General features: G+C 40.3%; 1 protein-coding gene across 9 annotated transcripts in view; it reads left to right on the forward strand.

The window, feature by feature from the left end:
* Positions 1-594: 594 nt before the first annotated feature.
* The window catches only part of DPP8 (dipeptidyl peptidase 8), a 71,870-nt gene continuing 57,725 nt past the window's right edge, over positions 595-14,739 (forward strand). For 3 of the 9 annotated variants that reach the window (XM_059697821.1, XM_059697811.1, XM_059697848.1), the window contains exons 1-4: positions 595-800; positions 2,423-2,558; positions 5,254-5,523; positions 9,556-9,668. In XM_059697821.1, the coding sequence (XP_059553804.1) occupies positions 2,522-2,558; positions 5,254-5,523; positions 9,556-9,668 (420 nt within the window). In that variant the 5' untranslated portion in view covers positions 595-800; positions 2,423-2,521. The other 6 variants (XM_059697775.1, XM_059697783.1, XM_059697792.1 and 3 more) reach the window with 6 other exon arrangements.

Here is a 14,739-nt window from a genome sequence, read left to right on the forward strand (position 1 = left end):
CCAATTGAGGTCTCGCTCTCACGTATATGTTTCTCTCTCTCCTCCCTCTCATTCTCTCTAAACATCAATGGAAAAAAATATCCTCAGGTGAGGATTAACCAAATCAATCAATCGTGGCTCAGAAATTGCGAGATCTGCCCAAGACCACTAATTAATAGTACAACCAAGCTTTCTGACTCCAAGTTCAAGTTTCTTTCCACCGTAACAATGAGACACTTAAGGATCCCTGAAGCCCTGGTCCTTTCCTTTCTACCTAATCTCCACGAAGGGGCTGGGGTCTTTGCCTAGCTTGCTCCTTACTGTAATCTCAGCGCCTACAACTCGGCCTGCTCTGGGCCATTTGAATGAAAAACTGGAGGAGTAGAGACGCGCCGCTGTTCGTCCTTTGGTCCTTTGACTTCCTGCAAATCGCTCCCTGCAAATCGCTCGGCTCGTCGGTTCCTAGATGTCACCTCTGTCCCCCACCGCACCTGTCTCCCTCCCAAGCCCGGTTCGCTCCTCCCGCCACGAGATGGCACTGTGACAAAGAACTCCACCCAGCAGGGAGCGGCGCCCTTCTCCGCCCCGCGCCGCCTCCGCTAGTCGCGGGGCGGGGCCAAGGAACCGGAAGTTCCGGAGCCGCGGGAGCCCCCGGAGTGGTCCCCCGCCGCCTCTAAGTGCCGCCTTCCGCCTGGGCTACCGCCGGCGCCGCCGCCGAGGGAGCTGCCGCAGCCGGGTCGAGGACGGGGCGGCGCGGCATGAAGCGGCGCAGGCCCGCACCCTGACGCGCGTCGGGACGGTCCGGGCGGGGCCGGGGGAAGGTGCAGTATCCGCCCCTCCTTCCTCTGCGCCTGCCAGGCCTGGGCCGCAGCCCACCCGGGCCTCGGCCTCACGGAGCCGCCCGCGCGCCCCGGGTCAGCCCGCCCCGCGGTGCACCGACGCCCGGCCTGCGCGGGCCGGCCTGCGGGGCCCCAGTTGCCGGAAGAGGAAGCGGGGGCTCTGAAATTCCGTCCACTAACGTCCCCTGGGCCCCCTGAGCTGGGTGCTGGCCTCCGCACGTCCACGTCCGTTATCTTCCTGAGCCTCGCCGGGTGGGGAGCGGGGATGGCCCCGGCTTACGGACGGGGACACGGAAGCCCAGAGGGGCGCAGGGATTTGCCCAAAGCCCGACTGGGCAGGTCGCATGTGGACCGAGATTTTTCTAGTTTCCCAGCTCGTGTTCTTTCTCTCTACTGCCTCCCTCGAGGTCGATTTCCCTCCCTTCCCTGCTCACTAGCACCTCTCATTCTGCTTCACCCACCCGGGGCAGGATAAATACTTCCCTTTTAAAAATTTCCCTGATCACACATTTTTCTCCTAAGACTTGGCCTCTCCCTAGCCCCCCTTCTCGGCATTCCTCATTCATAGGTTTCAAAATCTGGGTCCACCCTCCGATGATGAACCTCTCAACTAGCGGTGGACCCTGAAGAGTGAGAGCTAGGCTGGTTCAGTGAGGCTTGGGGTGTGTAAGCGGGCGACGATCGGGCCCTTGGGTTAAAAATTGAGATGGTGTTTCAGTGGGTCCAGATTCAAGAGTCTTGTCGGAAGCTATTCTCTAATCCAACATGCTCTTCCCTGCGGGGCTCGTAGTGCACCGGGAAGGTGTCTTGACACCTTCCTGCATGGTTGCCGTGCTGTCATGCCTTCACCGTTTTCCCTCCATTTGCCATTGAGCTTTTCTCATTACCTCTCTCTCCAGAATTAAAACTGATAAAATAACAGGTGTAACCACAGAACCTCCTTTATTTTTCTTTTACTAAGCTATTTCAACAACCTGAATGCTTCCTTTTCCAGAAAGGTTACCGAATTTAGTTATTTTAAGAGTGTACATGGAAAAAAAAAAAAGCATCAGTGGAATGCACTTAAAATGAGTAGTACTTTCTTTATCTTGTAAAAATCTTAAGTTACTAAAATGCAAGTTAGTTCCCTTCCCACAAAAATGGCCTATTCTGTCATTTTTGGTTATTTTACTGAGTCTATTCTGTCTCCAACTAGCTCAGTATGTATTATGTAAAATAATACAAGTGTATTATGTAAAACAGGAACAGAAAAATAGAAATTAACTTTGTTAATCATCTGTCGTTTTTGAGGCTTTGCAAGTAGTCAATGAGTAACCTCATATCTGTATGCCTTTTATATTTTTTGAAGCTTTTCCATAACTTTTAGTGTATGTCAGGATTTATACTATTGTTAGGATATTCTTTTGAGTACACTTCTGAAATAATTTTAATCTAAAATATAGATACAAAATAATTCAGTTAAGTTATATTTTAACCAAAAAGAAAATTTCTGTTTCAGTTTTAAGTACTATATGAGACTTTTAACATTTAATCTTTTTGCTCACATGATTCATATTGGTAATGATTAGCAGCCTTATATCTTATTTCATTATCTTGGTGAATAGGATTGGATGTGAGAAAAGGCAAAACTCCTGTGAGAAGAGAGCAGAATGAGCAGCGGGATCTATGCTTGAAGTTGAGTCACTTGGAAAAGATCTCTTTGAATGTGGAAGAGGTCTGAGCAGATGAAAATACAATCGGGTAAGCACCAGGGAAGGGCCTTAAATGAGAAGGTAGGTGGCGGTAGTGAAGTATATGCACTGTGCTGAGAATGTATGCTGATCCTGTTTTCTAATTTTTGAAATTAGAAAACTCAGATCATATATTTCGAGAATGTATCTTTATGTGTAGGTGTTATGAAAATCTGGAAATTAAATCACTAAGTTACACATTTGTGTAAAGTACTGAAATTATATATCAGGTCCTAGAAAATGCAGGACCTGCATGCATTTATCACAAACATGGAGCAGTAGTGTCATTTGAACTGTAAAATTTGTGTGTAGAAAGATAGAGAAATAGTCCAGGGATCTTACAATTAAGGAATACTAATAATTTTGCTTAAGTACAAGCTAACGCAACTTTTATATAGGAGAAATGTCAATCAAATTAATGATAACTCAAGGAGCTGGGCAGTAAGACTTCAAAGGTCTGTCTGCGTAGCTCCCTATTCTATTCCCTAGCCCAGTTCTTGGAGATGAAGTTCCAAATTTAACACAAGGGGAATTAAGAAAAATGAGCCCCATTTGTGTAGCTGCTTCTTTCGCTGCATTAAAAAAAAGCTCGATCCATTGACATAGTTGATAGAAGGTAGGCCTACACTAGCTTTTAGGCAGATAAACAACCACCTTTGTCAGGTACTGCCATTTAATATCAGCATGCTGAATACCAGTTGAGCTAAATGACTTTTTCTCTGCTGAGCTATTTGGATGTTAATCATTGGTGGTAAATGCCCAGTTATAATAATATTACAAGTTGTATACTGATATAAAGTTGCATTAATGTTTTATACCTGATATAATTTTCAAATGGCTTTTCTGGCCATTTTTGCTACTATTAAATTGAAAATGGTAGTACAACTCACTGTAGCATGAAAGGAAGATACAATATCCTGGCCACACAGTTTAGTTCATTTTGCATGTCATACTGCATGCCTGATGGGCTAATTCACAACCCATCCCTGCTAATTACTTTTCTATGTATTTAACTCCTGTTAACCTGTGAAATTGAGCTTTAAAAAAAGCATATTAAATATACACCATGTATTGATTGTTGTTCATTTGCTTACATAAAATACAATGTGAAATTGCTTACATAAATGCAGTCTCCCAAGTCCACAAGTTTTTGACATTTAATAGTTCAAAAAGAACTGGTTGCCACAGAATTTCTGTTTATTTTACTTCTTTTTAGTAATGTCATGAATAATACATATCAGAATATCACACAATGGCTTATAATAACACTGCTTGTTATTTTTCTTTGATACTTAGCTCCTGTTACATTTTAATATTGAAATAGATAAAGCAAAAATACATCATCTTCTGGATTTATATCATGAAAAGAAACATCATTAATAGATGAAATATTAACACTGTTTGGAGGTTGAACTGGTAAATTGGGCTCAGACTTTTATCAAAATATTGGTAACAAACATCAGTTGCTTTCTTTAAATAAAAATTTTTTTAAATATATTTTTATTCATTTCAGAGAGGAAGAGAGGGAGAGATAGAAACATCAATGATAAGAGAGAATTTCTGATCAGCTGCCTTCTGCACATCCCCCCTACTGGGAGTCGAGCCTGCAACCCAGGCATGTGCCCTTACTGGGAATCGAACCCTGATCTCCTGGTTCATAGGTTGATGCTCAACCAGTGAGCCACACTGGTCAGGCCATCAATTGCTTTCTGTATCAATTATTTCAACTATTAAAGCCACTTGAAGTAGTAACTTTTTTCCCCTCTTATTTAATCAGGAGAGTAAAACTTGTATGATCTGTAATAATAGGCACATAGATTCCTTATAGTATAAAGCAGTGATGGCGAAACTATGACACGCATGTCAGAGGTGACATGCGAACTCGCTTTTTGGGTTGATTTTTCTTTGTTAAATGGCATTTAAATATATAAAATAAATATCAAAAATATAAATCTTTGTTTTACTATGGTTGCAAAGATCACAAAGTTAGGGTTTTTCAAAATGCTGTCACGCCGAGCTCAAAAGGTTCGCCATCACTGGTATAAAGTCACCACAGTAATCATAAGTTAGTGATGTCTAGCAAGAGCAGAAGACAAAGAAAAACGTACCAGCCAGTTAAGCCTTTTGTTGCTTAAAGTTTCAGTTAAAAGGAAACAGTATTATATTATCTTGGGTAAGTGCCCTCAGAAGATTATTAAAAGTATGTTGCTTGGACAGTTTTATCCTGTTCTAATTGGTCATGATTATTTTTGTTAGCTGAAGAAGTCCACATTTATTAAATGTGTCACTTTTTAAAATACAGAAGCACTTAACTCCCTTGGCACATTCAGCTTCACTGTTGACATCTCTTGGATGGAGCATAACAGCCAACTGGCATATGGCCTGTTTCCTTCCAGTGTGGGAAAGAAAAAAGGAATTTTGGCAAGAGATACCTAAGGAGAGCCTTTTATAAAGGTTCCCAAAGGGATTTAGAGTCACTGTGAAATAGACATGACCTCAATTTTTTTTTTTTAATCTTATTTTTAAACTGAACACAGAAAAGGGGGAGCTTTTCTTACTGGGTTTCATTGCAACTGTGGTGTAAAGCATTTTTTTTCTTGCATTCGGGGGAGGGTGCAGGGTGCAGGGTCCCTATCAAACTGTCATTCTGATTAATATAAGAGAAGGTAGGCCTGAGAACAACTTCATGTGCTTTGTTTTTCTAGGAAAATGCAACATGGCAGCAGCAATGGAAACAGAACAGTTGGGTGTTGAGATCTTTGAAACTGCAGAGTGTGAGGAGAATATTGAATCAGGGGATCAGCCTAAATTGGAGCCGTTTTATGTGGAGCGGTATTCCTGGAGTCAGCTTAAAAAGCTGCTTGCTGATACCAGAAAATATCATGGCTACATGATGGCTAAGGCACCACATGATTTTATGTTTGTAAAGAGGAATGATCCAGATGGGCCTCATTCAGACAGGATCTATTACCTTGGTGAGTATGAAGTCAGTTTCTGAGAGGAAATGCTTTCTTAATTCAAACTTAGAGGCTAGAATATATATATAGATGCAATTGGTAAATAAATAAATGCATCAGTGATGGTTCCATTTAAGGGCGGGGTGGGGGTGGGGGGGGGGAGCTTCTTTGGCTCGAGCGGGTTTGGCTCAGTGGTTGGAATGTTGGCCCGCAGAGTGAAGGGTCCCAGGTTGGATTCAAGTCAAGGGCACATACCTTGGTTCAGGTTTGATTCCTAGCCCCAGTGGGGCACGTGCAGGAGGCAACCAATCGATATCTCTCTCTCACATTGATGTTTCTCCTCCTCCCTTCCACTCTCTAAAAATCAATGGAAAACATATCCTTGCTTGAGGATTAACAACAACAAAAAGCTTCTTTGAAGTCTTGGTTTGTCCCATTAACTCTATTTTACCTTCAGGTGACAAATCATGATTGATCATGATCTTATTTTCAAAGTCAAAGTTAAAGATGCCAGAAATTAATTCTTTCTAAAGCTAGATCAAAATGCCTTCCTTTAGTAATGGTCAGATTAGGAATACAAACAGTAAAACCATTCGTTTGTTCCCATTCTCAGTAGCTGCTGCTCTTTGCTATTATTTTTTATTTTTTAAACCAAGGCTGGGTTTGGTCTCTTCCTATTCACTCCAGATTTGTTTGTCTAAATTAAGTATATTATACCACTGATTAATTTATTACTTATTAAATATGGATTTATGTATTGTTTAAGCATGTGTACATATGTGCTCTTTTTTATTTTAAATATATTGATTTTTTACAGAGAGGAGGGGAGAGGGATAGAGAGTTAGAAACACTGATGATAGAGAAACATCCATCAGCTGCCTCTTGCATGCCCCCTACTGGGGATGTGCCCGCAACCAAGGCACATGCCCCTGACCGGAATCGAACCTGGGACCCTTGAGTCCGCAGGCCGATGCTCTATCCACTGAGCCAAACCGGTTAGGGCCATATGTGCTCTTTTAAAAAATCTTTAAATCTTTATTGTTGAAAGTATTACATATGTCCCCTTTTTACCCCATTGATCCCTTCTAGCCCACCTCCCCGCCCCAGGCCTTCTTCACCCCATTGTCTGTGTCCGTGGGTTATGCATATATATCTATAATAATAAAAGCGTAATATGCTGATTAGACCGGACATCCTTTTAGATGACCTTCCAGACGAAGCTGGGGCTGTGAGGGCCGAGACAGCTACTGGGGTGGGTGGGGGCTGGGGCAGAGGCAGCTGCTGAGGTGGTGGGGGCCCAAGCCCCTTGCACGAATTTCGTGCATCGGGCCTCTAGTATACACACACACACACACACACACACACACACACGTTTTTTGGTTGATCACTTCCCACCCACCCACCCTCCCTTGCCTTCCTTCTGAGGTTCTGCAGTCTGTTCTATGATTCTATATCTCTAGATCTATTTTGTTCATCAGTTTATTTTGTTCATAAGACTTTCCTCCCCATTTGTGTGTGTGTGTGTTTGTTTGTATTTTGTTGTTGTTGTTAATCCTCATCTGAGGATATTTTTTATTGATTTTAGAGAGAGAGAAAAAGGAAGGAGCGAGGAGGAGAGAGAGTGATAGAGACATCGACGTGAGAGAGACACATCAATTGGTTGCCTTCCGTACACACCCTGACTGGGCTGGGGATGGAATCTGCAAACCAGGTACATATCCTTGACAGGGAATCAAACCCAAGACCCTTCGGTCTATGTGCTGTTGCTCTAACCACCTAGCTACTTTGGCCTATGTGTGTGTGTTTGTGTGTATTTTAAGAGATATTTTCTGCAAGAGTCTATATCGATAATTATAGATTCATTCTTTATTTCTTTAACAATTCCAGAGTTTCATTTTATAGGATGTCCCAAAAATTTTTTTCTAAATAAAAATCTATTGTTTAAAAATGTTTAATATACTTCAAACACCAATTACTACCAGTGTGTCATCAGGAAAGAAACAACGGGGAAAGCTCATTTTGTGCTTACACAGAACTGGTATATGTGTACATAGAATGCCTTGGAAATTTAAAAAATAAATTTCAGCCGAAACCGGTTTGGCTCAGTGGATAGAGCGTCGGCCTGCGGACTGAAGGGTCCCAGGTTCGATTCTGGTCGAGGGCATGTACCTGGGTTGCGGGCACATCCCCAGTAGGGGGTGTGCAGGAGGCGGCTGATCGATGTTTCTCTCTCATCGATGTTTCTAACTCTCTATCTCTCTCCCTTCCTCTCTGTAAAAAATCAATAAAATATATTTAAAAAAAATTTAAAAAGAAAAAAAATAAAAATAAATAAAAAATAAAAAATAAATTTCAATTACAGTTGCCATTCAATAATATATTAGTTTCAGGTGTTACAGCATAGCGGTCAGACATTTACATAACTTACGAAGTGATTCCCCCACACAAGTTCAGGCTCCCCTGGCACCATGCTTTGAAGATTTGTACTGGTCATGGATGAAGCCAAGGAAAACAGTTTCCAGAGGGACAGCTGAAACGATTATGGGGAATGGCCCTCATTTGAGGATAGCTGAGAGCCAGTTTTTTCATATTTGAGGGCTGAAGGCTCTTGGAAGGAGAGGGCGTAAGAGGAAATGATCACGTTTAGTGAAATTATGAATGGTGTGGATAGGTGACTGCAGTCTTAAGAATTCTGTAACAGTAACTCGAATATACAAAATAGATTTAAGATAAAGGTAAGTGCTGAAGTAAATGTCAGCTAATATTTAACTTTCTACTCCAAAAGACAACACAAACGAAGAAAGGTTTAGGAAAATAAGGGATAAAGGATGATGTGGCTGTTTCAGGGCTCATCTCCAACCTTTGCGAGGGCTGGTGCGGAAGTTACTGTGGCCTTCCACAGGCTATCTTCGCTGCCATTATCAGAAACACTAGGCTGAGACTCTGTTCCACTCAAGAGCAAGTTTCTTGTTCTAACTATGAGATTTATTTTCAACTTCCTTCACTCCTACCGTTTTTGCAAATGATACCTTACTAATACCTTTTAGGGTAGAAGGGCTTTGTTTTTCTTTGGTTCACTTCCTCAAAACAAAAGTGTATTTCCATTCTCTTTTGTATGTAGCTCATGCTATACTACTGTGGTCTTTCCATTCAATTATTGCATGATTTCCCAGAATAGATGTGGCTTCTACTTAATATAGACCTCTTTCCTTTACCTTTACCCAATAAAGGAAAAAGATTTTTAGCAAATCAGATATCAGATTCTGTGTTGTTTTTTTGTGTTGTTTTAATATAAGTATATTTTCATTGAAACTTATTAGTGATTACAGTTATAGAACATTTATAATGAAGAAAAACCAGAATTCAGTTAGACCTATATATATTTCTAAATAAGCACTTTAGTGGTTCAGAAAAATAAGACATTTTAGTAATCTGAAGTTGTCACAAAGCACGCTCATTTGGAATCTCATGAGTCTGTTGCCAACTTGTAAGAGGCTAACAATTAAAAAAAACCCAACCACCTGCCTGGTCATTGCGGTTCAGTGGTTGAGCGTCGTCAATCCATGAACCAGGAAGTTTCCTGGTCAGGGCACGCGCCTTGGCTGCTGGGCTTGATTCCCAGTAGGGAGCATGCAGGAGGCTGCCGATCAGTGAGTCTCTCTCATCATTGATGTTTCTATCTCTCCCTCTTCCTTCCACTCTTTGAAATCAATTAAAAAAAACACACACACACTAAAAATAAACCTAAAAATGAAACAAAAACTAAAAATGACACTTGTCCCTGTATCATCTTACACTTTTGTTTGTTTTGAGAGACAATAAAATCTGATATCAGAATGAAACTTGAGAATTTTTCTGTGAAGCCCAAGTTTTATTGAAACGAATTTCCATGGCGTATGGCATATGTATCTCCTACTTGTTAACATTTATTATAGATTCCACAGAGTATAAAAATTTGCAGATATAGAAGGCATTATGTACTTATTACTGTGATTGCAGGTGATGGCTATTTTTAAAAGTGATTTTTAAAAAGATTGTTTTCTCTTATAGCTATGTCTGGTGAGAACAGAGAAAATACACTGTTTTATTCTGAAGTTCCCAAAAACATCAACAAAGCTGCAATCTTAATGCTGTCTTGGAAGCCTCTTTTGGATCTTTTTCAGGTAGGATTAGACATTGTTATTCCTGTGATTTGGAGTATGTTGTCAGCATTTATTTAGAGACAGAAATTCAGTTGGGGTTTTGTATTTGAAGCAGATGTGAATCAGAGCATACTTTGATTACGTGAATCTTTTCCAATTTATTGAGTCTTATTTTATGGCCCAGAATATAGTTCATCCTGGTAAGTGTTCTGTGTTCACTTGAAAAGAATGTGTTCTGCTATTGTTGGGTCTATAAATGATTATTAGATCAAATTGGTTTATTGTATTGTTTAAGTCTTCTATTTTCTTACTGATTTTTTATTCTATCAATTATTGAAAGAGGGTGTAGAAATCTCCAACCGTAATTGTAGATTTGACGTTTTCTCCTTGTAGTTCTGTTTGTTTTTGCTTTATTTTTTTGAAGCTGTGTTATTAGGTACATCAGTGGCTAGGATTGTTATGTCCTGATAAATCGACTGCTTTATTGTTATGGAATGACTTTCTTTGTTTCTAGCAATAATCTTTACCGTGAAATTTCCTTTAATACAGCCACTCCAGCTTTCCTTTGATTAATGTTAGCATGGAATATGCTTTTCCATTCTTTTCTCTTTTTTTTCTTTTTTAATATATTTTATTGATTTTTTACAGAGAGGAAGGGAGAGAGATAGAAACATCGATGAGAGAGAGAAACATCGATCAGCCGCCTCCTGCACACCCCCCACTGGGGATGTGCCCGCAACCCAGGTACATGCCCTTGACCGGAATCGAACCTGGGACCTTTCAGTCCGCAGGCCGATGCTCTATCCACTGAGCCAAACCGGTTTCGGCCATTCTTTTCCTTTTTTAACTGGCTTTATTGAGATATAATTCACATACCATACAATTCACTCAAAGTATACAGTTCAGTAGTTTTTAGTGTACTCACAGAGTTGTGCAACTATCACCAAAATCTAAATTTAGAACTTTTTGTCATCCCCAAAAGATTTTGTGTAGATTTGTTTTCAATTCCCTTTGTTATATACCTAGGAGTTAAATTGCTGGGTCGTGTGGTAACTCTGTATTTAAAATTTTAAGGAGCTACTAAATTGCTTTCAATAGCAGCTACACCATTTTACATTCCCACCAGTCATATATGAAGGTTCTAATTTCCTGCATTCTCACCGATCCTTGTTATTCATCATTTTTACTATAGCCATCCTAGAAGGTGTGAAGTCTGTCTCGTTGTTTGCTTTGCCTTTTCCTAATGACCAGTGATGTTGGGCATTTTTTCATGTGTTTATTGGCTATTTGTATATTTTCTTTGAGGAAATGTCTGTGTAAGTCCTTTGCCCATTTTTAATTGGGTCTTTTTAATGTTGAATTGTAAGAGTTTTTTTTTCTTTATTCTGGATACTAGACCCTTACCAGATGTGATTTGCAAATATTTTCTCCCATTCTGTGAGTTTTCTTTTTACTTTTGTCTTTAATTGTAGTTATTATGAGTATAAAATCAGCTACAATTACCTTTGGCAAGTGTTTAGTACTATAATCGTTAATTTAGATCTATACATTAAATATAGTTACTTTGAACTCTCTTTTATGGAGGATAAAACATTTTTAGACTTCCCCTTTATTGAAGGAAGAGGTAAACTGGAGTCCATAGTCCATCTGTTACCAGTGTGTCAGTAGCCAAGACTTTCTTTGGTCAGGGACCTCAAAGGGTATACCTTTTTCCGTATGTTAGAAGACATACATAGACAAATTATGGATGATGTTGGTCAAGGTCCAGACAACAGGAATATTGAAGAAGAGGATGCTGAGTAGACCCACATACAGCAGTCCTACCAACATGATGTAGGCCAGCCAGACGCCTTGGTTATTCATCACTCGAAGGCTGGGGTTTACTTCGATGTATGCCACCCCCATATTCACCTCCCAGCTTCAGAAGCCCAGCAGAGTTTTACATTTTGATGAAATTCAGTCAGTTGTGGTTTTTTTTTTTTCCTGTGATTGCTTGTGCTTTTGGTGTCATATATAAGAAACTGTTGCTTAATCCAAGGTTATACAGATTTTCATCTGTGTAAATGATGAAACATGAGTTTTATAGTTTTAGCTCTTACATTTTGGTCTTGGATCCATTTTGAGTTAATTTTTGTATATGGTGTGAGATAGGGGTTCAAATTTATTTGTTTAATACCATTTGTTGAAAAGCTATTTTCCCCCCATGGAATAGACTTAGCACTCTTGTTGAAAGTCAGTTGACCATAAATGTCTGGGTATATTTTTGGACTCTCAATTCCATTCCAGTGACCTATATGCCAGTATCATGCTGTCTTCATTAATGTAGCTTTGTACTAACTTTTGAAATTGGAAAGTGTGACTAGGGTACATCTTAATTCTTCCTTAAACACTAGGTAGGATTTATCAGTAAAGCCATCTAGTCCTGGATTTTTCTTTGTGGGAAGTTTGTTTTTTTATTATTAACTCAGGATCTGTATTCATTATGTCTATTCATATTTTCTATTTCTTTTTTTTTTTTTTCCATATTTTCTATTTCTTGAATCAGTTTTGGTGCTTTGTTTCTAGGAATTTAACCATTTTATCTACATTATCTAATTTGTTGGCATACAACTGTTTATACTATTTACTTAAAATCCTTTTTATCCATATCAGATTGTTAATAACCATCTGCTTTCATTCTTGACTTTAGTAAATTGAGCCTTGTCTCTTTTTATTTTTTTGATCATTCTAGTAAATTTGTCAAACTTGTTGATCTTTTCAAAGAACCAACTTTTGGTTTTGTTGAGCTTTATTGTTTTTCTGTTTTCCATTTTGTTTTATTTCAAATCTAATTTATATTATTTCCTTATTTCTCCTTGCTTTGGATTTAGTTTGCTTTGCTTTTTTTATAGTCTTAGGTGGAAAGTTGGCTTATTAATTTGAGCTCTCTCTCTCTCTCTTTTTTTTTTTTTAATAATTCTTTATTGTTGAAAGTATTACATATGTCCCCTTTTTTCTCCCGAGATCTCTTTTCTAATGTAGGTATTTATAGTTATAAATTTCCTCTGGAACTGCTTTTGCTGCATCACTTAAATTTTGTTTTTTTTTGTTTTTTTTTTAAATTAAATCTTTATTGTTCATATTATTACATTTGTTCCTTTTCCCCCCCCCCCATAACTCCCCTCCTCCCAGTTCCCGCCCTACCCTCCGCCCTCACTCCCCACCCACTGTCCTCATCCATAGGTGCACGATTTTTGTCCAGTCTCTTCCCACATCTCCCACACCCCTTTCCCCCCCAAGAATAGTCAGTCCATTCCCTTTCTATGTCCCTGATTCTATTATAATCACCAGTTTATTCTGTTCATCAGATTATTTATTCACTTGATTCTTAGATTCACTTGTTGATAGATGCATATTTGTTGTTCATAATTTGTATCTTTACCTTTTTCTTCCTCTTCCTCTTCTTAAAGGATACCTTTCAGCATTTCATATAATCCTGGTTTGGTGGTGATGAACTCCTTTAGCTTTTCCTTATCTGTGAAGCTCTTTATCTGACCTTCAATTCTGAATGATAGCTTTGCTGGATAAAGTAATCTTGGTTGTAGGTTCTTGGTATTCATCACTTTGAATATTTCTTGCCACTCCCTTCTGGCCTGCAAAGTTTCTGTTGAGAAATCAGCTGACAGTCGTATGGGTATTCCCTTGTAGGTAACTGAGTTTCTTTCTCTTGCTGTTTTTAAGATTCTCTCTTTATCTTTTGCTCTTGGCATTTTAATTATGATGTGTCTTGGTGTGGTCCTCTTTGGATTCCTTTTGTTTGGGGTTCTCCGCGCTTCTTGGACCTGTAAGTCCATTTCTTTCACCAGGTGGGGGAAGTTTTCTGTCATTATTTCTTCAAATAGGTTTTCAATATCTTGCTCTCTCTCATCTTCTGGCACCCCTATAATTCTGATGTTGGTACGCTTGAAGCTGTCCCAGAGGCTCCTTACACTATCCTCGCATTTTTGGATTCTTTTTTCATTTTGCTTTTCCGGTTGGATGTTTTTTGCTTCCTCGCATTTCAAATCATTGACTTGATTCTTGCGCTCCTCTGGTCTGCTGTCGGGCGTCTGTATAATATTCGTTATTTCAGTCCGTGTGTGCTTAATTTCTAGTTGGTTCCCCAATATAAGATCGAGGGTCTTATTAGTTTTCGTGTAGAGCTCATTAAGTTTATCGGCAGCTTCTAAACAGTTCTTGAGAGACCTTAAAAGTGTGGTTCTGAACTCTATTTCTTCCATTGACAATTTTGTCCTGTTTCTTTGTCTCCGCATTTTGTTATGCTTCCTTGGTGCACCCCCTAGTGGTCTTTGTTCGCAGTCTTATAGATAAATCTTGATTGCTGTAGCTAATTCCAGGGAGGGTTTGACCTCCAGGCCAAGTGGCTATGAGATTCAGCTGTGTCAGCGGTGAGAGAACTTCTGTCCTCTAGGGAGGTGCTAATCTAGCCTTTGCCTGAGGCTATCCGGCAAATGCCTTTGCCTGAGGCTATCCGGCAAATGCCTCTGTGCAGGGCTTAGGCAGGGCGGGTCGAACAGGATCAACAGGGTGGGCCGGAGAGAGCAGTTATGGCGGCTCTCAGTCCTGTCCCCAGGGGCTCTGCCTCTCTGAGTCCCAGCACCCGCTGCAAAGCTCGGAGAGAAAGCTGCACTCGCTCTGACCGAAGCCAGACAGTCCCGCTTCTTCTGCCTGAGTCTGGGTCCCTAAAGACTCGCCCGGATCTGGAGCTCAGAGTCTGCGACTCCCTCCCGATTGAAAACAACAACCGCGCCCTCCGCCGCCAGCCCGCTCCGCGCACTCCGCACCTCAGAATTTGACTTCAGCACTGCGCCTCCTCTGAGTGTCCGTGTGCGTTTCTCTTTCCTCCTAGTTGTAGGACTTCCACTCAGCCAGCGCCCCTGTGGTTCTGGGTGATGTCCCTTCCGTTTTTTGGTTTCACTTTTGAAGTAGTTGTTCAAAGCAGCAAACTCCGGCGTTAACCTATGCCGCCATCTTGGTTCCCTCTCTGTAGCTGCCTTTTTCTGTTTTTGTTTTTTTTGTTTTTAAATTTGGTATATTGTATTTTCTTTTGTCT

This window comes from Myotis daubentonii, chromosome 1 (genome assembly GCF_963259705.1).
Source record: "Myotis daubentonii chromosome 1, mMyoDau2.1, whole genome shotgun sequence".
Taxonomy (NCBI): Eukaryota; Metazoa; Chordata; class Mammalia; order Chiroptera; family Vespertilionidae; genus Myotis; species Myotis daubentonii.